This window comes from Meira miltonrushii (assembly GCF_003144205.1).
Source record: "Meira miltonrushii strain MCA 3882 unplaced genomic scaffold FA14scaffold_2, whole genome shotgun sequence".
NCBI classification, from domain to species: Eukaryota; Fungi; Basidiomycota; class Exobasidiomycetes; order Exobasidiales; family Brachybasidiaceae; genus Meira; species Meira miltonrushii.
Window position 1 is genome coordinate 1,154,050 of NW_020289944.1, and position 25,537 is coordinate 1,179,586.

At 41.9% G+C, this 25,537-nt stretch overlaps 11 protein-coding genes across 11 annotated transcripts; 5 read left to right on the forward strand and 6 right to left on the reverse strand.

Moving 5' to 3' along the window:
* Positions 1-1,008: 1,008 nt before the first annotated feature.
* FA14DRAFT_178355 (NAD-dependent glycerol-3-phosphate dehydrogenase) lies at positions 1,009-3,829 on the reverse strand (the record flags this gene model as incomplete). The annotated part of the gene is made up of 2 exons (XM_025500839.1): positions 1,009-2,116; positions 3,609-3,829. The coding sequence occupies 2 exons, from the start codon at positions 3,827-3,829 to the stop codon at positions 1,009-1,011; spliced, it is 1,329 nt and encodes a 442-aa protein (XP_025355268.1).
* Positions 3,830-5,488: 1,659 nt separating this feature from the next.
* Positions 5,489-7,435, reverse strand: FA14DRAFT_188995 (cryptochrome). The gene has a single exon (XM_025501692.1). It carries the CDS (start codon positions 7,326-7,328, stop codon positions 5,565-5,567), a length of 1,764 nt encoding a protein of 587 aa, XP_025355269.1. The 5' UTR covers positions 7,329-7,435; the 3' UTR covers positions 5,489-5,564.
* A 398-nt stretch (positions 7,436-7,833) lies between these two features.
* On the forward strand, positions 7,834-8,793 carry FA14DRAFT_109941 (S-adenosyl-L-methionine-dependent methyltransferase; the record flags this gene model as incomplete). Its single annotated transcript, XM_025495897.1, has 1 exon — positions 7,834-8,793. A coding segment is annotated over one exon (960 nt), but the record flags the coding sequence as incomplete, so codon positions are not given.
* A 26-nt stretch (positions 8,794-8,819) lies between these two features.
* Positions 8,820-11,272, reverse strand: FA14DRAFT_160344 (uncharacterized protein). Its single transcript, XM_025498633.1, has one exon. The coding sequence runs from the start codon at positions 11,054-11,056 to the stop codon at positions 8,924-8,926; it is 2,133 nt and encodes a 710-aa protein (XP_025355271.1). The 5' UTR covers positions 11,057-11,272; the 3' UTR covers positions 8,820-8,923.
* A 108-nt stretch (positions 11,273-11,380) lies between these two features.
* On the forward strand, positions 11,381-15,455 carry FA14DRAFT_188998 (glutaredoxin-domain-containing protein). The gene is made up of 6 exons (XM_025501693.1): positions 11,381-12,472; positions 13,174-13,332; positions 13,398-13,484; positions 14,551-14,675; positions 14,749-14,801; positions 15,193-15,455. Exons 1-6 carry the CDS (start codon positions 11,482-11,484, stop codon positions 15,362-15,364), a joined length of 1,587 nt encoding a protein of 528 aa, XP_025355272.1. The 5' UTR covers positions 11,381-11,481; the 3' UTR covers positions 15,365-15,455.
* Positions 15,456-16,281: 826 nt separating this feature from the next.
* On the forward strand, positions 16,282-17,718 carry FA14DRAFT_178360 (uncharacterized protein; the record flags this gene model as incomplete). Its single annotated transcript, XM_025500840.1, has 1 exon — positions 16,282-17,718. One exon carries the CDS (start codon positions 16,282-16,284, stop codon positions 17,716-17,718), a length of 1,437 nt encoding a protein of 478 aa, XP_025355273.1.
* A 124-nt stretch (positions 17,719-17,842) lies between these two features.
* Positions 17,843-18,739, reverse strand: FA14DRAFT_167408 (uncharacterized protein; the record flags this gene model as incomplete). Its single annotated transcript, XM_025500084.1, has 2 exons — positions 17,843-18,642; positions 18,670-18,739. 2 exons carry the CDS (start codon positions 18,737-18,739, stop codon positions 17,843-17,845), a joined length of 870 nt encoding a protein of 289 aa, XP_025355274.1.
* A 426-nt stretch (positions 18,740-19,165) lies between these two features.
* Positions 19,166-19,830, forward strand: FA14DRAFT_120466 (uncharacterized protein; the record flags this gene model as incomplete). Its single annotated transcript, XM_025496408.1, has 2 exons — positions 19,166-19,292; positions 19,364-19,830. 2 exons carry the CDS (start codon positions 19,166-19,168, stop codon positions 19,828-19,830), a joined length of 594 nt encoding a protein of 197 aa, XP_025355275.1.
* A 262-nt stretch (positions 19,831-20,092) lies between these two features.
* Positions 20,093-21,373, reverse strand: FA14DRAFT_154407 (uncharacterized protein; the record flags this gene model as incomplete). Its single annotated transcript, XM_025497679.1, has 1 exon — positions 20,093-21,373. One exon carries the CDS (start codon positions 21,371-21,373, stop codon positions 20,093-20,095), a length of 1,281 nt encoding a protein of 426 aa, XP_025355276.1.
* A 2,325-nt stretch (positions 21,374-23,698) lies between these two features.
* On the forward strand, positions 23,699-24,059 carry FA14DRAFT_178364 (uncharacterized protein; the record flags this gene model as incomplete). Its single annotated transcript, XM_025500841.1, has 3 exons — positions 23,699-23,852; positions 23,926-23,955; positions 24,022-24,059. The coding sequence occupies 3 exons, from the start codon at positions 23,699-23,701 to the stop codon at positions 24,057-24,059; spliced, it is 222 nt and encodes a 73-aa protein (XP_025355277.1).
* Positions 24,039-25,348, reverse strand: FA14DRAFT_160346 (endo-1,4-beta-xylanase). Its single transcript, XM_025498634.1, has one exon. It carries the CDS (start codon positions 25,144-25,146, stop codon positions 24,142-24,144), a length of 1,005 nt encoding a protein of 334 aa, XP_025355278.1. The 5' UTR covers positions 25,147-25,348; the 3' UTR covers positions 24,039-24,141.
* Between the last annotated feature and the right edge of the window lie 189 nt (positions 25,349-25,537).

A 25,537-nucleotide genomic window follows, 5' to 3' on the forward strand; every position in this document is an offset into this window, starting at 1 on the left:
TAGGTACATTTACTGCCTCTTCATAAATTTTGAGACATTTTTAGACTTTGAATAGTGCCAGTCTCTGAAAACGGTGTAAGGAATCAAGTTGGATGCTTACAAGTAAGTATTAGCTTCACTTTTTGCAATCGAAGTACTCACCAAAATGAAGATACAATGAGATCACCACTACTGTCTTAACAGCAAGGGACGTCATATGTGCAGCAAGTTCGATTAATGCAAGCAGGACTACATGTGTCCGTTGCTTTTGCACCTTTTGGACAAGCTCCCGTTTGACAGAATCTAAAGAATGAGAGAGAGCATTACTGATAAGAAAACCTTCTTTTCTTTTCTCTTTTGTATCAACATTGTACTTACGGAGCTGGTCCTTCTTGGGCTTGAATAAGCGTTGCAGTAAGAGCAATGAAGATGAATAAAAACATCTTGAAGGTGAAGTTATTGTTGACCATTTTTACTGAAATTGACATGTTAAAGTTTCTTTTTCGTTCGAATGTTTGAAAGGGAATATAGGATAGTGTAGCTTGAGGTGATGGGAGTAGTAAGAGATCTTGAAAGTCGTCTTTATATACCTTTCTTCCCGAATACAGAGAGCGGGATATCTTCGGCAGTGTAGTCCTACCAACCCGTCTTTGTGAAGAACGCCAAGCTTGGTCCTTCACGGCACAAGCATCGGAACCGCATTCTTGAAACTGAAGAGGGTTATTATGTTTTCTTATTGCTTTAGAAAGCTTACTTTACCTTGCAAGAGCACACTTGGCCGCATGTAATGTATATTCAAATTCCGCTTTTGCGGCCAAACAGAGAACACTTTAAAGTTCTTCTCAGTAATTCAACTTGTATCACGCACATATTAGAGAACACAGCAGCTTCCTCATACAATCTGCATCGGATAAAGTCACACACTATTCAAAGACAGAGACTTTTAATGTTCATTATATTAAGATTAACAATCATTCAGAGAGAGAAAATATACTTTTTTAATACAATAGTAGAAGAAGAAGAAGACGATCACAATTTGCTTGCCAAATCTTGTGCTACACCACCTTCGAATGAGATATTGTACACTGCTTTGAAAAGTGGGAAGTCATCCACTTTTCCACGGGCTGCTAAGAATTGATAAACTTCACGAGCAGTTTCACTTCCTTGTAGCTTTTGTCCGTTAAGGAGTTCCTTTTCAAGAACGTCAAAAGATTTTCCAGTTTTGACAAATGCTTCAGCGCATTTACGATTCCTTCCTCCGAAACAGGTTGTGATCAAATCAGCAATACCTGCACTTGTTTCTGTGAAAGTTTCAGCTTTAACGCCTTCAAAGAATTCTTCCGAGAAATTTTTCATTTCCATCAATCCGATTCTCATGATTGCTGCTTTGGCATTTGAACCCCATTCTAATCCATCGCAGAATCCGGCACCAATAGCGACGACGTTCTTCAAAGCACCGCACAAGCTCACACCTGCAACATCTTCAATCATTCCAACTTTGAAAGTAGGTCTGTCAAAGACTTTATGGAAGATCTCTGCGCTTTCTAGATCTCCTTCACGATATCCGATTGTGGTTTCGCTGAATTTGTCTTGAGCGACTTCGTTTGCAATGTTTGCTCCAGAAAGTGCCATTGTTTTGCATCCAAGAATTTCTTCAATCACATCAGCAAAGATACGAATGTTGCTATCCTTGACTTCAACACCTTTGATCATGGAAAGAGCACGAGCGTTTTTGCTAACCTTTCCACGCAATTGAGTGCAAATGCCAGGGATGAATTGATGAGGTAAGACGAAGATCAAAAGATCTGCTCCACTTGCAGCTTTGACAACATCATTGACAGCTACGATATTATCCGGAAGTGTGATTCCAGGTAGATATTTGACGTTTTCATGTTGTTTATTAATGATTTCCGTTAATGGTTTTCCATCAACTTGTTCTTCATAAACGTACATGTTTACTTGTTCTTCGAATAATTCAGGATATCTTTGAACGTTCATTCCTGCAATACGTGCGATTGCACTTCCCCAATTTCCTGAGCCAATGATGGCTAACTTGTACTTGTTTGCGACCATTTTTGAATGTGAGAATAATCGCTTTTGCGTGAGAGATACGGTTGTTTGTTTAGGAGGATATATGCTGTGACGAGAAATGGAAGCGAGAGGATGAAGACCTGATAAGAATCTTGCACCAATAGAACGAGTTTGAGGAAAAGAAGAAGATAATATGGTAAAGCCTGTTTGACCAAATATCCTTTGAGTTGTTGTTGATGGTCGAAAGAAGAACATATAATTCTCAGTAAGTCTTTTATACCTTTTCTCTTGCCTTGTTTTGTTTGACAGATGATGATCTATTTAGGAATGAGCGGGTTAACTTTTCGTCAACTGGATTGGTTCATCACCAAGGGGCTACAGGAGTGTGGCTGAATGTGGACCACATAGGAGGGCACTTTAGCAGTCTCCTTACTACCGGCTAAAACCCAAAACTTTTTTTGTGTTTCGAGATAAAAATTTTTTGGGCTGCATGAAATTGCTAGAGGATGGCTTGTGCTCTTGTGCCTGTACTGTTGCACGCGTATGAATGTTGCTCTTTAAGCTTACTCTAGTCAGTGAGTGACCCGGGAAGAATTGGGAAAGATTTGCAAACTTTTTGTTTCGCATAAACTTGACTGACGTTGTTATGCAGAAACGAAAGAGGGAGGATTGATAAAATAGCCGATAATCAATGCTACTTTGACAGACTAAAAAGATTTTTCATCCTTACAGGAAATTGGCTTCTATTCGGTCAATCGGTCATTCGATGGAAGAACGTTTTGTTCGAATGTGATCTCATCATGCTCATCAAGCCGAAAGCAAATATTTTAATAAACTGACCGAACGATCACAAGATAGGATCGACTAGGAGAAGTGGAATGTGATGATCACTTTGATAATAAGCTGTTAATAGGAGTGCATCCCTTATGCCTAGTGCCAATCCTATTCCGATCTCTTCCAATTCTATTAGTCAAGCTTTCATAAATGCTAATCTTCCATCAACCCGGTAAGCCGGGTTAAGAAGGTCGCGTTTGAAAGAGTAAGAGCTTCTTCTTAAAGCAGAGCAGCCGCTTGAAGCCTTGCGTGCGCTAAAAGATCTACGCCTGTGCTATGTTCAGGGCTTTTAAATTCTCCGGCGTTCTATTTGTGCATTGTGCAGCTGAAATGCCTCCACTTTCTTATGATCTCGATCAAACATAAAAACTTAAAAACTAAAAATATTTTCCGTTTGAGGTGCATATATGCAAATCATATCATCTTGCCTTCCGATGTCACAACATTTGCTGATTCACGTGAGTCAGATAAAGTCACACGACAGTCAATTTAGAGCGAAGATCAATAATCAGCTTTGTCGTATTGAAAACGATTGAAATTATCATTCAATTCTGTGTAGAAAGGACTTGAGAAGGGATAGCTCATTCGCCGCTATAGTTGATTACCACAACAAAGATAAGACTAAAGAAGTGAAGCAATCTTCAATTGTCAGTGAGCCATACATCTCGTAGAGCCTTATACACTCACCTCAAGTTGGCAGGATTTGCATTCCTAAACTTTCCTCATACTCGCTTCTTTGACTGTAGGATTACGATGGCACATACCCACAGTACGATCCAGGCTCATCACCGCAACGGAACTTTCTTGTAGGTTTGGTCTGAGGTTGAGGATTGGGTTGTGATTGCGGTTGTGGTTGCGTAACAGGTTGGGGTGTAGTGGTGCTAGGCCAATTGTTCCAAAAGTTGCCATAAGGTAAAGCATGAACGAATGCTAAGAGCACGAAAAGTGTGAGATAAAGAGTCAAAGACGACGTTGAGAGACGCATTTTGATGGTTGGGTTGGGGAGGAGGACAACTTTGTGTTGAGGTGGGGTCTGAGAGAAAAATTGATCAATCATACCTCGCTTTATAACTTTTCTTTATCTGGTCTTTTCTGTGCCAAGAAATGAAGTCTTGAAAGCGCCCATCGATGGTCACAGGAACACACTGGACACATGAGCGACTTTGCGGCCCGATTCAAAGGTCTGAATTACGTCTTGCGGAGGCGTACGACGATGACGAAGCTTCTAAATCCGGGCTCAAGAAGGCTAAATTGAAACTCCGCCTATCACAATTCAGTTCCCTAATCAAAAGGATCACAGAATGTCATACTCAGTTTTATGTGGGGAAATTAAGCGTCCTAGAAGTAAAAATACAATATGAGTGCGTGACTTTTCATTCATCGGACATGATGCGTATGTGAAAAGCATTCAATTTCGTGAGGACAATGTGACGTATGATAAAGTACAAGCGGCGCCGTTACTTCTGAAGGTGATGTGTGATAATAATATACAAAGTTCATGTAGGCTCAAGAGAAGGGAAAAATGAATCTTGCTTGATTCTCGACCTTCTAAAGCGATGTAATTTGCGAAAATTTGAATTCAAAGGACTTTTGAAGGCAGCAAAGTGAGACAAACGGTCAGTAAAAATATCAATAAACAAAACAGTACAAACTCACATTTTGATTAATTGAGGATAACGATAAGTTCATATGCTTTGATTGGATTGCTTAACAATTTCCTCCATTATATCCGCAATTTTGCCACCAGGGTTTAGTTGGAGGTATCCACCATGGATTCGCAGGTTGTGGCTGTGGTTGTGGTTGTGAGTTGCCATTATTATTCATATTTGGTTCCCAGATGATAGGTGCAGCAATTACGGTTGTGACGACGACAGCCTGGATTGCCAAAATGAGAAGAGAAAGGATGAATGAATGGTGAAAAGTTGTGAAACGCATTTGAACGACGATTAGCAATTACACGAAAAACTTGGAAAAAGCTTTTTTGCCGCAAAAGAGAGTGCAAGAATCAAAATCTTGTAACAAAACATAGGTGTATTTATATGTTCTATTTCGTCTTTTGTGGTCAGGAACTTTGGCTTCTTGGCGACGCCCAAAGCTTCAACGCCATGTCTACAAAATTATCCCAAAGAATAACAATCATTCGTTTTGCTGCGTAAAATCCAATGCGCCTTCGGTCGGCGTAAAATCGAACATTTATCTTACATCAACTTTACACCTTTGCTTCAAAATTCAGTTCATGTCACAAATTGATGATCAACATACTAAGGCTCGAACATTTGCAATCGATTTCAAGTGTATTCGCATCTCTGCGATTCGATTTCTCGACTTCCGGCGATCTAAAGGATAGAATATTCTCTGCCATCTTCTTTATCTTCCTCGACGGATACGCACGAAAATCCGAGCGGGCTGAAGTGTGATGTGCAAGCTGAGATTGAACTTCTCATTATCAATTCAGCCCGTCGAACCGGAACCGGACTGTTAAGGTATCGTTACGTCACGAACACTACGTCGTATTTCTCAGCTCATAATAAGCAAAAGGATTAGACAAGTAAAGAATCATTCAGCCTATTGGTCAAAAGGGGAGGTAGCATACCGGATAAAGATTTCGCGTTCATCACACATACTTGTTCAACTTAATGAGATCATTTGAAAGCTTGGCAAGAATACAAACACAAACAGTCTTGACAAAGGTATCTCAAACATTTTTGCTTACGTTTCCTTTAATTTCCATTATTTCTACGTTGACCATTCGATTGACCACCACCACCTCTTCCCCCACGCTTGCTACGCCCACCGCCGCCTCCACGAATTCCGCCTCTTCTGTTTGCATTGTTACCATAATGTCCTTTCCAAGCCGGACTTTCACAAACCGGTTTTGCAGGATATCCATCTGGACTTCCGCTTGGACTGACCCAAGGATGATGAGCATCATTGTTTGACAATTGCTCTAAAGCTGGTAACCAAGTTTTGAGGTACTTTGCTTCACGATCATAATCTTTTCCTTGTTTGATCGGATTGAATTGACGTGATGCGCGTGGATCGTTTCCAACACCTGCAACGTATTGCCAATTACCATAATTGCTCGAAGGGTCGTAATCCACCAAAAGACTTTCAAACCATTCAGCTCCCAATCTCCAATCGTAGTACAAATCCTTTGTCAAAAGGGAGGCAACATTTTGTCTTCCTCTGTTCGACATGAATCCGGTCAAAGCCAATTCCTTCATATTTGCGTCAATCAATGGAACACCAGTCTCAGCCGTTGCCCAACGTACGAATGGGTCTTTTTCATTCTCGAAAGAATCTGGTGCGTTCCATGATTTGGCTTTCTCTTGAGCTGCTTTGGAATCAAAGGATTCCTCAATACCCTTCAAGGTATACAATTGACTACCATACTTTTCGCTCACGAAGAAGAAGTAATCTCTCCATAAGAGTTCGAAGATGATCCAATAGCCACCTCCACGTCCAGAAGAGTTGCTCTTCTTGTCCACTTCTTCTGCACGTTTCGCAATCGTTCTGGGCGATAGCAAACCATGGGCCAAAGCGGCGGAGAATTTGGAGGAATAGTCCACACCTAACATGCCATTTCTTGTCTCCTTGTAGTTCGCAGCGTGCGAATTGGCATCTCCAGTGAAATAGTGCTCCAAACGCTTCAAAGCTTCTGTTTCACCACCTTTGAAGGGTAAAGCAGAAATTTTGTCTGCGTTTACATCATCCTTGACTGGTTTGATTGGACCTGGATCTTTCTCTAGAGGAGATAAGAGCTGTTGGAGAACTTCTTGCTCGGCTTGCTTTCCAACGTTGTAGACACCTTCTTCATTTTCGATCAAAGGAAGTTCGGGGAACGGCTTAAGCTTTTCGGGAGCCGGTAAAGGATCGTTGTACATATCCGGCGCTTCTACCCGCTTACGGAATTGGGTGAAGACGTCTGGTAAATCCTTGAGTGGGAAAGGAAGATCTTTTGGCAAGATCAAGCTCCTATGCTGAAATGATCTGACTGGAACTTGTGTTTCAGCCAAGGCCTTTTTGATTCGTTTTTCAGTCGCTTTTTCTTCTGTATGCGGTTCTTCGCCATACCAAACGCCATGGATATTGTCTCCATTCTTTTGCAAAGCTTTCACGATTTTGTGTAAAATCAAATGAGGATGACCTGACCAGATAGAGAGATCTGAACCGATACTTTGCAAACGTGATTGCAGATCATAAACGGATCTTGTCATGAATTGCACTCTTGGCTTTCCCGTTCGCCAGAATCCTGCGACTCTTGTTCGTGCTCCATGTTGATCACCGCCTGGACCTTTTCCTTTCTTGATGCCATTCAATCCTCCAACTTCTATGTATTGTTGATCAAACACATAGACTGGCAAGATATGCGTGACATTCTCCAAACCTCTTTGTGAAGAAGAAGATGCGAATTGGGAAAAGATTGGATGATCGGTTAAACGTAAGTCATTACGAAGGAAAGCGATCAGGATGTTTCGAGTCATTGTAGACTAGATGAATGAGTGAGGATGTAGTTGAAGGGGAAAGATGACAATGATCATCCCCTCAAACGATTATAATCTTCTTATTCGAACCCTTTAATGTACCTTTGTCAGCATGATTGATCTTTTTTTGACATTCTTCTTAATCAATAAATGCACTCTTTAGCCTCACACTTCTCCACTTATGTGCCGCCTGCGTTGTGAAGTCATTTGCTTACACAGCAACAACAATCGAGAAGATCGGGAGATCGGCCTCAACTTTAGCGCGCTTTCAGACAAAGTGGTGGAGAGAAGAACAACACTTTTGCAACATAATACCATACAAAGAATGGATCAACAAACGAATAAAGATGTACCTAAAACACAAGCACCACCTTCACTATCCCTAGGACTCCCTCGTGGTCATGGCAGATCAAAAGCAGGATCTAGCTCAATGGCTGGATCCGGCCCTGAATCAATGAATGGCAGACCACCTCAAAGTCAATCTTCAAAACAACGTGCAGATACAGCAATTCGTTCAACAGACAATGATGCTATGGGATCAAGACTATCTGCGATCATGCAGAGATACATCCCTGGAGATCCTTTCACGCCAATGTTGGCTTCCAATGAAGCATCAACTTCGGCAACAATCTCAAGACGATCTCCGATAATCAATATTGGCACATACTTACGTAGTAGGGCTATCGATCGTTTGGTTCACAACTTTCTCGTTCAATCGAATTCACCAAAACAGATTCTTAGCTTGGGAGCAGGTAGTGATTCACGCTTTTGGCGGTTAGAGTCTGATCCTGCGATCACAACACTAAGCCATTATGTCGAGCTGGATTTTCCACATCTCACAACAGCCAAAGTAGGAAGGATACGCAGAAGACAAGAACTAGCGGCAGGTATCGGAAAAGATCTGTGGATATCTGAAGATCAGTCTTGTTTCCAGACAGAACGATATTCTTTGATCGCTTGTGATTTACGCACACTGCCCGAAGATCAAAACGCAACCTCTATCCTAAAGAAGCATTTGGATTCAAGTAAAGAAACGTTGATCATTGCAGAATGTGTCTTGGCATATCTTTCGCCAGGAGAATCAAATGCATTGCTGTCGTTCTTGGGCAAATTGCTTTCACAACCTTCTGCGTTGTGCTATGAAATGTGTGTGGCTGGTGATGATGCCATAATCCGCGATGCACCACCTTCGAGATTTGGAAGTGTGATGTTGTCGAATTTGCAAAGTAGATCGTTGGATATGCCGGGTGCCAGAGCATTTTCTACTTTATCATCACACAAAGATCGATTTCAAATCGGACTTGGTCAATCGGATTTGCACGGAAATGGCAAGGGTGTCGTAAGAACCTTGAAAAATGTCTGGCAAGGAATTGAAGAAGAGGAAAAACAAAGATTATCCAGATTGGAAGGATTGGACGAAGTGGAAGAATTGGAGATTTTGCTGGCACATTATGCAATCAGCTGGTACACCTTTGATGAAGCAAAACAGGCTTCTTTCATTTCCACAAAATTGTAATTTTACAAGACAATATTGTTGTACAACAGTCTATTTCGATGATATGTGTATTAATGTACATTGCGTGATATGTTCCCCCTCAAACTTCACCTTCTTCTTCCTCACTATCTTCTTCAGCGGCGCCACCTTGATGTTTAGCTTTCTTTGCTGCACTTGGCTCATCAATATAGCCACTTCTACGTTCATGTCTCTCCCTTTCTCTCGTCGTACTATCCTTCTCGCCAGCTCTTCGTTCTTTACGACTTGCTTCGCGTGATTTGACTGGGGACATGCTACTCTCGCCCTCACTCTTTCGCTTGCGTCCTGATGAATGTGAACCATCTTGATCTTGCACCTTTCTTCGTTCGCTGAGCTTTTCTTTTTGCCTTTCGACGAAACGTTCCCAAGCCGATCTTCTTGCTTCATCAATTTGATCTTCTTCTAACTTGAACGGAGTTCGGTTGTATGCATCCCACTCATTCAGCTTCAGGTCTGCTAGAATAGGCTTCCATTCCGACCATGCTTTGTCCAATTCAGATTCATCCTCACCACCAAGTGCGTTTGAATGATGATGAGCATACTTCTTCAGAGCATAGCGCAGATCTTCACCGAGATGACGCAGTTTCCGCTCTACCCTACGCTTCTCATCCTGAACCTTTCGTATCAATTCATCCAATACCAACTTGAGCTCGTCATCAGGCCTGGATTCGATCTCGTTAAACTTGCTGTCTTTTGCCTTTTCGACAGACAAACGAATTGCTTCCTTCAGCTCGTTCAATGTTGTAGATTCCGATACTTGGTACGGTGCATTCGGGTGATTCTGCAGCGCATCGATGACAGTATCTGTTAATAAATCCAGCTCTCTTTGCAGATCATCCAATACGTCAAAGAAGAAGTCCAGAGGAGTACTGCCCGGTTGACCTAACATTTCTTGTAGTTGTGACTCTGATTTGATACGATCGTACACCTCACCAAATGTACTTCGAGCAGTAATCCAGCCGTCCTTCTTGCCTTCTTGCAGGAGTTTGCAGAACCACTCTCTACGTTGACGATCTTGACGTTTTTGTGTTACGTGCGCTTGTTTCATTTCTTGCGTCTTTTGCTTTTCGATTGATTGGATCAATTCATCAAATACTTCGATCATATCCACCAAGTCAATCTGACGTAACTTTTCATCCGCTTTCCACTCGTCTGACTCTAGAACAGTTTGTCTCGCATCTTTCCATCGGGTCAAAACGTCAGCTTCGAATGAATGCAGCAATTGCATAAACACCTTTCTGTTACGCTCTCGGAGATCCTTCTTGCGTTTTCGTTCTTCTTCTCGCAACTCTTTGCGGATACTTTCCCATGCTTCCTTCGCTTCCTTCAGCCCGATAGATTCCAGCTTCTTCCATGCGGACTTACTAGAACATCTCTGTAGCATACCTTCATAACTCAACCAAGCCACGATACGACCGTTAGCAATTTTATCCTTTATTGACTCACGAGCAAGCGGCTCAATTTCTTTAGCCTTTTGTTTTTTCGCTTTTTCTACTTCTTCCTCCTTCATTCGAACATACTTTGAAAATACTGCCTTTCGTTCCGCCAACGTTGCAAGGGCTTTGTAGAGTGGCTCAGTTATGATTTGACGCATGGTTTGTTCCCATGTCCATGATGCATCTACACCTTTTTCACGCAACAGCTGGATGAATGCTTCTTCTCCACCTGCTACTGGTGCAGCTTGAGCGGAATGATGACTTTGAGGTCCTCTGTATGGTTGTTGTTGACTTGGACCTGTCGGAGGCATGTGAATTACAGGACTTCTGCTCGCTGAAGGTGGCATGGGCGAATTGGAACCATTTGTCGAATGGTCCGGCGATTGAAATCCCGGAGGCGGACCTGAATACATTTGCCGTTGTTGAGGTCTTACTGAAGATCCCCCATATGGACTTGCCGATCCATTCACTGAACTTTCATCGGGAATACTGTCAAAGAGATTTTTGAGCTCTTTAGGCAATGTCCAACTGCTTTCTTTGGTGACACTATTCACATAGTACTTACGTTCACCACTTTGATATTCTTTCCATTGTGTTTGCGATAATGCACGTTCTCTTGCCGTTTTTAATTCTGTTGGCTTTTCCCAAACGCTTCGTTTTTCGGCTTGATTATACCAATATACCCTTCCTTGTGCATTTTTATGTTCTGTCCATCCTTGTATTGGCATTGGCGGTCGTGCCATAGGCGAGGAAGACATCTTGGAAGGAAAACAAAGTTGATTAGACAATTTCTCTCACCTTTTCTCTCCTGGTCCACCGCCTACAATTGCAAGTTGATGATGGAAGGAAATTGAAAAAGTTAAATATTTCCATCTTACACCAGTAAAATTACGCCGGTTGGCGTAACGCGTCAAAAGACGGAGAAAAGGTGCGGGGGGCTGTTTAAGAGGAAAGCAGCAATTGCTAAATCTCTAAAAATATCTTGCTATACTGCAAGCGGCTGAGTGATTGCCGATTACACAGCTTTAATTTATAAGCTGCACCCCACGCTTATTTTATGTTTAAAAGGGGGAGCAAGTAGACTCTACACAAATGACCTAACTCTTAACACAACGCCAAGACGCCATCCTGTGCAACTCACCACCATCATCATTGCAAGTAATACTACAATACCAACAGCAACATGAGCAGGTTACGATCAACAATGCATAGCATCAACATGCATTCAGAGAAAGGTTTACCTTTACCTGCTTCTTCGTCATCCCACGTTTCCGCAAGACCAAGACGGAGAAGAGTAATCATCTTTTTCTTGTTGGTTTTGATCACTTGCGTTTTCTTGACCCGTCGATCAGATTTTGATGAATTCATGAAAAGTAAGCCTTTGGATCGTTTCACAAAGAATGGAACATTCAAAGTTCCATTGCCACAACCTACAGATGAAGATGTCGACCAACATGTCACAGAAGTGCTTGTCAATGATAGCGATAAAACAGAACTGACGGAATCAGAAAATGACAAAGGTTACGCACCTACAGATGCACTACGCAAGCTAGCCAGTACGCTTCATATTCCTGTTCCACCATCCGAACCACATGAAGCCAAGATCAATCCAGCTGCCCCCCTCGAAGCTCTTTCAGGCACGCCCACGCCATCTCATACAGATCACGTTTTGCTTCTTCTGAACGCTGTCAAGAGCAAGACGTATTCTATTCCAGCGGAAGTGGAAAATCGCCTGAATGAACTACGTCCAAAGACGGCTTTAGCATTCTCTCATGCTCTGTCTCTACTTAACGGCACTCCTGTATCGCAAGAAGCATCGCATTCACCTCAACCCGATTCGGATTCAAACATCGATGACGCAAGAATGTATATGGAATCATACGACTCATGGCTATCGAAGCATAGAAAACAATCACCTTTGACTGTTTTCTCTAAATCATACTGCCCCTATTCGCGAAGGGCCAAAGAGCTGCTGACGAAGATGGGCGCTCAGTTCGACCTTTATGAAGTGGATTTACGCCCTGACGCTCAAGCACTTCAACAAGGACTGAAAGAAGTATCTGGTCATAGTACTTTCCCTACTATCTTTGTGCAAGATTCATTGATTGGTGGTAGTGACGATCTCCTTGGTCTAGAAAGTACGGGTGTCTTACGAGGTATCCTTGAAGCAGCAGGTGTGCATTTCAAAGCCACTAAAGCTGAATAATTCTCTTGTACAAACGAGATGGAGAGCAGAATCTTTCCCTTTGCGAGTTTCCTCACTGTAACATATATGCATCTTATCACTCCGCAAATCATATCACATCAATTTTTAATATTATGTTTGCCTCTTCATTGGTTGAAAGGGGCCGTAGTAGGTAGAAGTGCGTTATGTGAACAAATGTGATTAAGTGGTCCAACATTTTGTCATCAAAGCGCCAAATCCTTGAGATCTCGAAGTCACATCGACTACAAGACGTGCTGATTGTTGTTGTATGGAATGATATCAGGTTGCACACCCTATATAAGAGTGTTCCGGTTCTCCAAAACCCCCTTTCATAACTCCTTTCTACGTCGAATCACATGCTCCTTTGTTCACTCCTAGTTACGCCTTATTCTCTTATCCCCTGTGCGCCTCTCTATGATCAAATATATCTTACTTCGTTCTCTTTTCTATATAAGGCCGATAACTTTCTCTTTGATTGAAGATTATTCATTCTCTTTTATTTCATCTGATAGGTTCGAACTATCTCACCGTAAAAAGAGTAAATCCAATAATTATTCTTGACTTCCCTATCTATACAACTCATCCTCTCAAAGTGTTTCGTTCTCATGCATCCACGAGACTTTTTGTCTATCTCGGCGATGTTGCTCATTTGTATGATCATTCCGTCAGCATCATCGTCAAAACCAACGATCCAAAATGAAGAAAGAGACTCACAAAGCGGAGATACCCCAAATTCACCTATCCAAAATGAAGAAGGAGATTCACAAAGCGGAGAAGAAAGAGATTCACAAAGCGGAGAAGAAAGAGATTCACAAAGCGGAGAAGAAAGTGATTCACAAAGAGGAGAAGAAAGTGATTCACAAAGCAGAGATACCCCAAATTCACTTACTCAGCCATGCGACCCGACGGAAGAGAAAGATTGTTGAGTCATGCTTGCTTACAGTCCGAATATTCAAGACCACTACGTCATACAACTGAATGTCAGTACAACATCAATTCCCATGATTTAATTATTTCAGTCACGGCGTACTACTCTTTACTGAATTCGTTGGCAGAGCAAGTGTATCATATGTCACGGTTTAATTGATATAATTCAGGTGATATTAATAGCATTATGACAGAGCGCCGGCGCCAAATGGTAGCGAAAGTGACTGGAATGTCGTAATTGGCACCCCTTACAAAGATGCCGAGGTAGCTGAGATGTTAAGAGGCTATAGAGTCCGTTCAAAGCATACAAAATGCTACTAGAAAGGTACTTTCATACCTTTTTCTTGACTTCCCCCAACCATCCAAAGCTCTTGTCAAGGTATTTTCATCATAATTTCACAACATTTTAGAATCTTTTTGGTATTCCTCTTTCTCTGCATGGTAGTACCATCATCAGCATTACCAATCATTCAGAATGGAGCAAAAAGCTTACACATTCGCGACAGTACACCTGGGGTTCCAACTCAGCCTTGTCGGAAGGATAGAGGAGAGCATTGCTAAAGACGGCCTCCAAACTCGTGAAAGAATTACTGAAGACGATTCAGTAGATGTATTAAGAACGAAGTCTGGATACAGTGTAAGTTTGTCACTCATTACACTACTTAATAGCCATTTCTAATCTCTCTGATTCTGTGTTTTTGCTTTCAAGGTACAACACAGACTACATCAAACTGTTTCTTGCTAGTACATTTTACAGAATCTTTACGGTTGACGTTTTCGAAAATATCAAATATTTGATGGATAGATAATCATAATCGAATGCCGTAAGTAAGGCTCAGCTTCTAAAAATAATTTTTGCTTCACTCGCTTCATTATGGTTTGAGGCATCGAAATTGTACTCGGAAAGACTTAGCCGTAATGTAGTTCATCATTTGCTCTTTCATTTGTCCCGTTCATCCAACTACACAGATTCCCCACTACGTCTCAATCGGAAAAGATGCTCTGTTGCAAGTATTTTCTGATCGTCATACTTTTGTGCACGATGATGTGTACCCTGGTAGCATCTGTATTTCACGAGATTGCACGTTCTGAAGGACCCGGCCCTACCTGCCTACCAAGCCCTAATGGTTCATGTTGAAGACATGCAATCAATTGCGGCACCAATAAGTTATGAACATGTCAAAAAACGTGTACCAACCAGCACTTGCAAACCTCAGACGGATTCTAGCCAAACGAACTTTGAGGTGAGTAGTAGTTTGTTCTAAGCAGCATATTGTTACCTTGTAGCTGACTGAACTTTTTATCATTCTTTTCAAGAGTTACTTTCCAGTATCACTGCTAGACGTTTCGTACAAATTGAGCGCATATAAGTTGTTCATACATTCGCACTAGACAATGTCATACTGTTTTCTAATGGGAGTGAATACATTACAATTACCCTGTGATGAATAGATCACAACCCTTTAATTAACATCATGGCTGTAGGAGTAAAATCATCAGGACTTTAGCCTTAATGTATGCCAAGACGGCTTCATTAGGAATATCATCCTAATTGAAGCAATTATTTTTGATAAGCCATATGTTTCTCAAAACATACGAAAGGGGGGGGGGCGGCCGCTTTCATCGCCTTTTGAATGCGGCCGTGATAAGTTACTCCTTTTGCTCTACTTGAGCGGAGGCGGATTGAACGCTTCATCAATATTTACTAGAGCATAAACACCAGTCATTCTTGCTCATGTACTCCATTCAACCACCTACTAGTCAAATCTCAAAGATGCAAGCAAGAACCTTTACATACGTTTTTCTTACATTGGTTGCCAGTATGGCAATGCTTTCCAAGGCTGCTCCTATTGGTAAGATTGAAGGACGAGAATTCTCAAGCAATCAAACGCCAACTCCTGGTCAGGGTGATACTTGTTATACGCTTTGCTAGTTGTGAGTTCAGCAGCATTGAATGCATTAACAGTTGAACAAATTTAACCTTTCGCTTTGCAATTCCCACAGATAGCATAGATGGTGACAAGTCCCTTTCGCTATAAGGGAGTACCAATACTGTTCTCTTTACTCCTTTCGCTCTAATTTATCTATTGAATCTTAATTAGGTACACGCTCACCAGACTAACACTGCTTTAGCAATCCAAGCTTGGTATGCAAGTACGCTAATCACATTTAATCTCCTCAATCAAAATGCATGCATGATTTATTGTGAGTAGCGCGCCTGAAACAAACCGCGAACAAAAAAAGATTGTCTTCGGGATTGCGTATACACTGCCTTTAATAACCTCATTTAACGCCCTTCGGAGCCCGTTTATAATGAATGATTCTCCGCTTTCGGCTGTGTCACGATATGATCAGCTCCTATTCTGATACAGCCATAGCAAGAAAACTCATGCATCCCGAGCAAGGAACGCTAAAACATGTTTCAAGGAAGCTTTCCTTTAAGAAAAAAGATTGTCAAGATGCCGAAAAGGACACGGGTCCAATATTTCCCTTTGCATAAACCGGCTTAAGCACAGCAAATTTAACACTCATTTCACACCACCGCTTTGATCGAAGGAGGCGCGAGATGTGAACGCGTAAATGAAGTGCAGTAAAGTGCAGAAATGCATGCATCTTGGCACCACCAAAAGAAACAACCCTCTTGGTTGCCCGCCAGTGTTTAGTAAAGAATGCGCTAAAATGACATCGGAGATCAGTGGTCCGCTTTGGACATTTAATGTTCTCTCAATATGCAACAACTATTCTCCGATCCCATGTTGGAGGAGAAACAAGAGATGAAAAAGCAAAGGGTCAAAAAAGGATCTTTCTTCTTCATTCATCATCATCATCACCTACCCTACCTAAATCATCATGAAAGAACGAACGACTGCTATCGATTGGACGGTGGGCATATTCAATATCATCTTTGGTTTATTATGTTTGGCAGCAGCAGCAGGAAACATCTATCTTTATGATGTCTCATTAAGAATTATTGCTTTGGCAGTATTCTTTGTCAGCTCAGGCATTTTGTTCATCGTTCTTGAAATCGTTCATGCGGCCAAATTCATTCAAAGGCAAGCTTCCCATCTTAACTCATATCATGGTCGTGCATTGAACTATTTCATCTTGGCAATCCTTTCAAGTGAATCAGTCTCAATTCATAATCGTCAATATCGTCAATTCATTTGGTTATGGGCAATCACAATCGCAATGGCTTCTTTCTCAATAGCATTTGCAATAATGGCAATCATTTCTCCATTTACAGAAATGTTACCATTACCAAAGAGTATGGACTTTGTACGCGCTCAAGAAGAAAGTGGCGGTGCACTTCCAACAGGGGCCAGAAGACGAAGTGATGGTCGTCATGAATATCAAACCGCTTTGCCTCAACGCAGATATCACCGTACAAACTTATCTGTATACAGCAACGGAAGCGCGTTAGACTGTGATGCAGATAGGAGTGATTTCAAAGTCAGACCCCTTTCTTTTGTTTCCCAACAAGGAGGTCAAAGGGTTGATCAAATGTACGAAAAACACGAAGGATTCAAATTTCCACACTCTCCTCCCAACAGCCTAATGCATACTGATGACTATCCCGCTTCAAGCAGCAATCATACATTGATCGATATGCATAACGGAGCAATGTGGAAAGAGCACAACAGTCCATCAACTTCAAATTTAGCCAGAATCGATACACAAATACCTCGATCGCGTGATTCAAAGAGAGCTTCAACCGTTCAACAGAACGATGTTCCCACTCCAAGAACCGGTGGCGTGCAACGTGCCCGCAATGCAAAGAGACATTCTGCTGCCCTTTCCATCTCCTCTTTACGTTATGAAACATTCACAGATCGTAGCAGTGGTAACGAAGGTGCTGACCAATCACCAGGAAAGAATCCGCTTGGCGTTTCTGCTTATCACCGTGAAATCTCTTACGATGATCCAGGCTGTCATGAAAGTGATCAAGATGATGATGAACGTGCACCTTTGAGTCCACCCATGCCGCTCTCCAAAGATTCCAATTACAAACGACGCATCTTTGTGCCATCAGTAGGCGCTGCAATCGATCTTTCCAGCGGCTCAGAATCAGAAGGCAGTGAAGATGAAGGCGAAGGTGTGGATGACGATGAAAGCGTGTACAGTATGCCTTCCGGCATTTCACCAGCTGATGATTTCAAACAGCACGTCATGCCACGAGAAAGTACTACTGATAGTCAAGTGGGTCGTCGCTTATCCCGTGCTGAAACTCGATCTGTTCGCCGAAAGATTAAGCGTGGTATTCAAAGAGCCTTTGCACAAGGCAAATAAAGGTCAATATTTTCTCCATCTGGACCGATTTTTTTTCGTAAACTGTTTCATATTACTGTATTGTACATCAATTCCGAGAACCCATAAAAAAGCTGTTTGTGCGTGCATGAGAACCAATCTGAGATCATACCGGTTCATAAGCCCCACGCGAAGATCCTTGCCCTGATACGGTTGAGTAGATGTGCTTGCCCATATCCTTGGCGATATAAGGAGCTTCCCTCCAGAAGTCTTTGTTCGGCAGTTCAATGACGCCATACTCGTTGTAATTTCTCCATAGTCCGGCAACAAAGTACACGATCCCTCCAACGATCAACAAGAAAAAGAACCAGGAAAAGAATCCCCATCCGCCACTGTTCTTGTTTGGATCTTGATTTCCACCTTTATCGGTATCACTGCGATCATTATCCCCTGCTCCGCCCATATGTGTTGTGCAAGCATATGGCGTTGTCCACTCCAACTTCAGCTTTCCTTCTTCTCGATCGTATTTCTTCATGATTGGCTTTGCGTCTTTTGGGCCGTTTTTATTACATCTGAAATCGATCTCTGTTCGTTGTTTACGATCGCCATAATAGTCTCCAGCCATTTCGAGTTCGAGAACTCTTTCTGCACCATCAACATGTTCACCTAGCTGTACTGACCATTTACCATCATCTATTCCATTTCCACCTGCAGAAATCACTTGTGTTACCCGTTCGCCTTCCCCTTTCTTATCATTAATCACTCTCATGCATATCCTCGTTCCTTCTTTGCATTGTTCGACTGCAGGTCCATTTTCTTGTGGTAGTGGGGCACAAAGGTCGATTTTGATCGATGTCTTTGTAGTTGTTGGTGGTGTTTGTTCGGTATCCATTATTTCTACCGGAAAATTAAACCTTGACAGATCGAATTGATAATTTTCCGATCGTACATTTTTGCAATCAAACGCTTCTTGTGGTGCATATGCAGATATACTGGATGATGCCCATACGCCAACAGCGAGGATGAATATTTGCAAGGGTAACAGAGATGATAGGATGATCATCTTGATTACTCTATCGATGATATATAGCAATGATGATCGTTAAGGTGAATGTATGCAGTTTTAAATATTTTGAGTTTTAAATCTGTAGCTTGCAAGAACGCCTTTGTCTGCCCCTAAGCAGCTGAGTCCGGTATCAATCAATTCGGCGCAGTGATGCACTGTACAAACGCGTTTGATCGGTTCAAGTGATTTCCCTTTTACATAAGCAGCAAAAATTGGCTCCACTTTGAATGATTAAGAAGAAGATTATCATTTCCGTTCCATCATCTTGCTTATCATACCATCACAAACTTTTGAAGTCGAACAGGACAATATTACCGCCTACATATACAATTTTAATCCAGAGTAAGGTTAGGTTGAAGCGATAGCCAGAAATAAGCGCAAATACTAGCCTTCCCATCACAGATTAGTCAGTAATAACGCATCATGGCTTCCCAAGTGAAATTCCCCGAAGTAGAAGCAAGAAAAGCTCTCAATCCCGATGGAACACCAATTGAGGCAACATCAACAAAGTTTTGGCGAAAGTTGAGAGAGCAACCGCTAGTACCTATAGGTGAGTTTCGAGTTGTTGACTGCGAATAGAATGCATGCATGCTTACCTACAATTTCTTTGCGGGAAAATAGGTTCTCTGGCGACTTGCGGTGCTCTTGTGGCTGCTTCACACTACCTTCGTAAAGGAGACAGAAATCAATTCCAGAAAGCGTTGAGATGGCGTGTAGGATTACAAGGATTGACGGTAGTAGCAGCAGTTGTAGGAACGTTGTACCTAGGTAGCGGAACGCCAGCTGGTAAAGAAGGTGATGAAGCTGCTAGTACGATTGGAGGAATCGCTACTTCTCCAGGAAGACCTGCAACTGTACATCAACTAGGAAGAGCAGAAGAAAGAAGAGAAGCAGAAAGACAACAACTCTCACAACGTTTACGTGAAGCTGAATTACGTGAAGAACAAGATCAAAAACGTCAAGCAGAAGAAGTTTTATTGAGACCGGGCGGTCAAGGATTACGTACTCGACCAATCATCGGAAGAGACGGAAGGGATAGAAGCAAAGCAGAAAACGATCCTGCTCTAGCTCCTGAAAAGCAAATTTAAGCGCTTATCTTATCATTTTGTAATACACCATACCACCACTTCTTCACACTTGAAACAAAAAAATGGGAATACAATCGTGTATGGATTGACGGAAATGAGAACACGGGAAAGCTGTTGTTTGTCTCTCTAATCTTTCGATGAGGTACAATGATACATGGAAGCGCTGTTGCGATACTATACAGAAGGGTGACTACAAGAAAAAAGTATGATCAGAAAGAAGGGTTAAAAGAAGACGAAAGGAGCCCTAATTCATCCTGTTCCTTTAGTGTGCTTGCGTCAAAGGAGATGAAGCAGCAGACCAAGTACCAAAATAATCCATTGGTTGAGATGAAAAGACGTTGGGTAAAGCTGAATTTGACAAAACAGGTGAAGGCGAATTTGAATTCGAAAAAGATGCACAAAGAGAAGGTGCGTTGAAGTTGAGCGGCTTAGAATTTGCTAAAATTGAAGAGCTTCTATCGTGACGACGTGATTGTTTGGGATGATGAATGGAACGTACAGCCATGTTGTACTTCAATCGAGGCGCAACAACCATCTTGGATGATGGTGCCTCTCGAAGCTCATTCGGTGTACGGATCAAATAACTTGCATTGGAGACGGATCTGTGCATTGATGAAGATGATTCATGCTCTTGAAAGTGCTTAAGTAGATGTGTTTGTTTGATAAACGGAACGGATTGTTGAACGGTGTCATTTGTGCCTGCATGCGTTGCTGTACGTTGCAATTGGACAAGGAATGGTGTATTGCTAGAAGATTTCATGAATGGGTCAAAAGATTCTCCGAGAGTATTCTGAAGGGTCTGATTGCTTGAAGAGCCAGTGTATGCTCCGTGAATGCGTTGACTTGATAGGGTATATTTGAAATTGTCTACATGGTTTGATGTATGTGTGCTCCGAAAATTCTGTGTGTCCGGGAGGGGCATCATTTCTGAATCCTCTTCATCAATTGAGCGGGCTCTCTTACGACCGAGCTTTGCATCATCTTCGCCAGATAAAGGACTGTCAAATAGTGTAGAGCCAGATGATTGCAAAGTGTCGGAATTAGAGCTCAATGATTGTGGAGGACTTAGATGAGCTGGGTGAATGCGGATTGGTGACCCGGGCATCTTGGAAGCCAACGCAGGCTTTCTTGGTGCTGATTTGGGCGGCTGTCTACTCATCGATGATTCTCCAATGTCGTCCATGAATGTATATGTACCATCAAATCTAATTGAGTTCATCGGCCGACCATCATCCTCTCGGTCGCGACGATCATTCCCGCGATTGCATGCGTTACGAGCATGTCTGATGCCGCGTTTCTCCTTATCATCCTCCCGATCATCGAATGAGAGCTTGCGTGCGATTTGTGAAATATCTTGCATTCTTCTTTCATCGTTAGTCAGCCTATATGCTCTTTGCGATGCTTTGGGAGCAGGTGGAGGTGATAGCACATATCCTTGGCCATCTTGACCATTTCCAGCTCGGGAACTGTTCTTGATCGGAGTATGTGGAGAGCTGCCATCCTCCAAGGGATCCAATAGCGTATTTGTGTGATTGGTTGACATTGTTTTGCTTATATTTGTTGATATGACGTTTAATTCTTGCGATCTTGCTTGTTTCGTTTAAGTTTGGATTTTCTTGAAAAGGAAAGTGTGTGAGAGGTTATGAATTTGTAAAGATGAGAATGAGATATGCTTCGTTGGATTGTGATCGTAAAAGAGAAAGAATGATGGGTTATATCAGGTTAAAGGATACTTGTTACGAATGAATGCGTTTGTTTCACCAGACCATCTCTTTAGCCTGTGTGAATATTGAGAGTGAAGTGATAGCCCAGAAAATTGGAATCGGGCGTAATTGTTTGTCCCACAAAAAGGCGTTTAAGCAGAGGGCGGATTGTGAAGCGAATATGTTAGCTTAATCGGATACTTTTACCACAGCTGCGCAGCGCAGGGCATCGCATGATGTTGCAGAGTAGTGCACTGCAGTACAGTAGTGTTAGGCAGAAAAGTCTTGCATCCAGAAAGGTACACTTGCAGCACAAACACACACGTAATGCATTACAACACATTCGATTAGGCAAGTCATTTATGCTTTGTATATGTACGTGATGCATGAATGAATGGGAAAGAAAAGGAGTCATGCATGAATTTGTGATCAGAATGGCAAGTAAGAAGACGATCTTACCTAAAGTGTGTTCTTCTTATTCCGCCGCTCTTATGCCTGTCAACGCGTCACGCACATCTTGAAGATCAACACTTGCTGTTATTGTCAATCGCGTCAAACCTTATCCTCGCGAACGCGTTTCAGAAGAACAACACTGGGCTGATAAGTCGGTGTAATCTTATCATAAGAAAGATTCAAATAATCCTTTCGATCTTCCCAACTTCAAGCCAATACTCGCTAAAGTCAAGAACGGATTAGCCCGCTCATCCGCTGCAACAAAAGCAGGGTTCTTTGAATGTGTGGGCATAATTGCTATTGCAATTCCCACGCAAAACGGCAATTAGCAAGCTGCCAGATAAGTAGATAGAAGGTTGTACTATAAAGCAATTGCATGATTATGCAGAATAATAAACTTCCTTTTTGGGGACTAATTAAAATTCAGCATTAGCCTAAAAAGTTTGATTCCCCTGACATCAAATCAAATCTTTTAATACGCTAAAAGAAACCGTTGACCAAGGCCTTCTTTGCATAAATCATTAGATTATGGTATGGTACACGTGTACACAGAGAGAGTTTGCCAAGTTGGAAAATGCTCGCCTTTTCCCACACTTTTCCTTTGTTTATTCAACGGAAACAATAAACTTTAATTTTATGAAAACATACATTTAGCAGTGCCTCATACTTCTTACAACTCCTCGGATAGATACAACCTTATCTTTCCCTCTTGGTGGGGTCATAATGCAATGCCATGCACATTCGTCGACATTTTCGCTTGCATCTTTTGCGACTACGGCATTAAATGTATTTATGGCCCTGACGCTTATGTACGTAGGTTTCATATACGTACTTGCTACATCATTTACCGAGGAAAGGGTACAGAGAGATGGTCAGAACGAGATAATTTGCTATGGAAATGATTTCGTGTTTCATTTGCGATGCTTGCACGTATCCGATTTCTGAAGAAAAAATTCAAAGTATGAATCTCTGTTCTTCAGCGTCTTATGACCGCGGTGTTTGTAGTAATGGTCACACTTAACAGCAAAAAGTATATGTCATCGAAGCTGGGCTTCACAAATGTACATGTGACAATGATGTTTGCCCTTCATGAAAAGGCTAAAATCTTACGCCATTACTCTTGGCAGACGGAAGGCGCCGTGCTAGCGAATGGTCTTGACAATGTCGTAAAAGCTGTCAACAATTCACAGTCACATGGAAAGGCTTCTTCTCATATTTCCAGATCATCTTCAATCACAACATTCATCTGACTTGACGATGTGAGAATTAGGAGATTGATCGTTATTGACAACGGCGGGCTTATGTGGAACCATCTTTTAAGAATGCTCTTTCGCACTTCTAATTGAATGGCCGATTTCGATTCTCCTTCCGCCGAAGTTGTTGACTCGTATATGAGGTCATCCGAAACCTTTTGCTAATTACGCTCGGCGTAGGAACCATGAGCGGAACCTTGAATTTGTTCTTATATCACATCATATGCCGGTTCGGAGCTGAAAAGTAAACGAAATCGATCAGAACGGCGTTTCAAAGAAAGTTTCAGAAGGGCGCCAGATGTGGTTTGTTAAGCGTATATAACATCAAAAGTTTGCACAACTTCTTCTCAACTCTCCAACTCCAACAGAACTTTTTCTTCACAAGGCCAAACCAAGTCACTCTTTCCAATGCTTTTCACAATTTCTAATGCTGTTTCGCTCTTTTTGGCCATCATCATGATGTCTAGCGTTTCTGGAGCTCCTACCTTTCCTTGGAATCCCAATTGGCAGCCACCAACCAATACCCAACCACCACAACCGCAAGCGCAACCAAACCCAGAACCTCAGCCAAACAATCCTAATCCGCCTCCAAATCACATTCGTCCTTTGTCTTGTGACGAACCAAATTGTTATAAAGTTTACAATATACCCGAGCGAAATACCTGATTTTTCGATTCCGATAAAAGCGAGATCACACAAGGTTTCGGGAAATGTTTGTGAGTCAAAATGACATATATTTACTACCTCTATTCTGACACTGACCACCTTTTCTCAATTTACAGTTCAAAAGATAACTTCTGTCTTTGAAGTCAGTCTTTAAGATCATTTCAAAAGATATATTCGCAGATACACCTTGACAAATTTTGTAAGGAACAAGAATATACAGCTTCTCTCCAATTGTCTTAGTTGCCAAGTCTTGATCGGATGGTGTCGTACTCACTTTGCGTGATCGGTAAAACAGATCCATGTCGCATGTTTGAAGGGAATCCATCAACTGAGTCATGCGAATAATAGCCAGTAAAGATATCACTGGTTGCATATGCTTGATATCCATCACCGGTATAATTATCCAACCAAAGGTGAAATTTGTTGGGATCTTGATTATCACGAAAAGAAGCAGCACCTTCACGCAATTCGTCATTGATATGACCATCAACGCCATTTATTCTTTGCCAATTTCCGAATAAGCCATCATAAGAAACCTCTTGAAAGATATGCGTGTCATCACACATGAATCTTGCAAACGTTTTGTCTCCATCGATTAATTGGAATTCTTGATCTAGGCGTAATTGATCGTCACCTTTTGCATAATCTTTTGGGACAGAGAAAGATTTGAAATCTTTTGTTGTTGCATAACGAATGATTGGTTTTGAAGTTGCACTTCCGTTATGGTTTGGATCATCTTCTGCGTAAAATTGTGATGACCAGAAAACGAAATACTGAGAAGACGAAGGATCCCAAACAGCTGAAGGAGCCCAAACCATTCCTGCTTCTGGAATTTCGACTTCCACTAAATAATTTGCATCCCAATCAACCAAATTTGTACTATGCCAAATTACGATTGATCTACTTCCACGTGCTAATGCCTCATCAAAATTTGTCTTTCCAATTTGTAGATCAGTTGCTAAAGTCCAAAATTCTGTACGTTCAGGAGAAGCGACTAAGTAGGGATCACGAACACCTTCAATTCCAACATTGGAGCGTAAAACTGCATTACCATTATTCAAAGACGTGAACGAATAAGCATTGTTACCATTCGATACTCTCTGATAGATGGCTTCATCATTGCCAAGGAAGTGCGTAACAAAATAACCGACAAACGTTGTATCTCTTCCCTGTAGTGGTGCAGAGAAAGAAGAAGTGGCAGCAATGACTGCTGTGATTGCAGTAATCAGGATCAAACGCATGATGAAAAGTTGCAAAAGAAGAAAAACGGTGTGGGATGGAAAATGAGATTGCTTGAGAGGCATCAAATGCCATCTTATCAAATCTTTGTTACATCACCTTGATGTCCATCTTTTTCTCCTGTTTTCCCGCAAAGCAAAAGAACCCGGCATACTCATGGTAGCGATAAACAATAGAGAAGCATAGGTGTGGAAAGTGATGCAGGTGGTAGTAAAACAAGATTGCCGAATTGCGCTAACTTCAACGTCTCTTTCTTTGACAGGACAAACAAGTCAAGGCCAATAAGTGAATACATACAACGACTCTTCGGAAGCGCATGATGACGGCTATGCAGGTATGCATGCATGATCGATGCGGGGAATTCACATTAGCAAAGTCTTGGCATGATCTTAA

Bases quoted from the DNA above. Each gene is read 5' to 3' on its own strand.
- FA14DRAFT_160344 (XM_025498633.1), bottom strand. From the start codon at position 11,056: ATGTCTTCCTCGCCTATGGCACGACCGCCAATGCCAATACAAGGATGG.
- FA14DRAFT_160346 (XM_025498634.1), bottom strand. From the start codon at position 25,146: ATGCGTTTGATCCTGATTACTGCAATCACAGCAGTCATTGCTGCCACT.
- FA14DRAFT_188998 (XM_025501693.1), top strand. From the start codon at position 11,482: ATGAGCAGGTTACGATCAACAATGCATAGCATCAACATGCATTCAGAG. The intron at 13,333-13,397 runs GTGATTCACAAA...TCACTTACTCAG, and splicing joins TTCACAAAGCGGAGAAGAAA to CCATGCGACCCGACGGAAGA. The intron at 14,676-14,748 runs GTGAGTAGTAGT...ATTCTTTTCAAG, and splicing joins CTAGCCAAACGAACTTTGAG to AGTTACTTTCCAGTATCACT.
- FA14DRAFT_188995 (XM_025501692.1), bottom strand. From the start codon at position 7,328: ATGACTCGAAACATCCTGATCGCTTTCCTTCGTAATGACTTACGTTTA.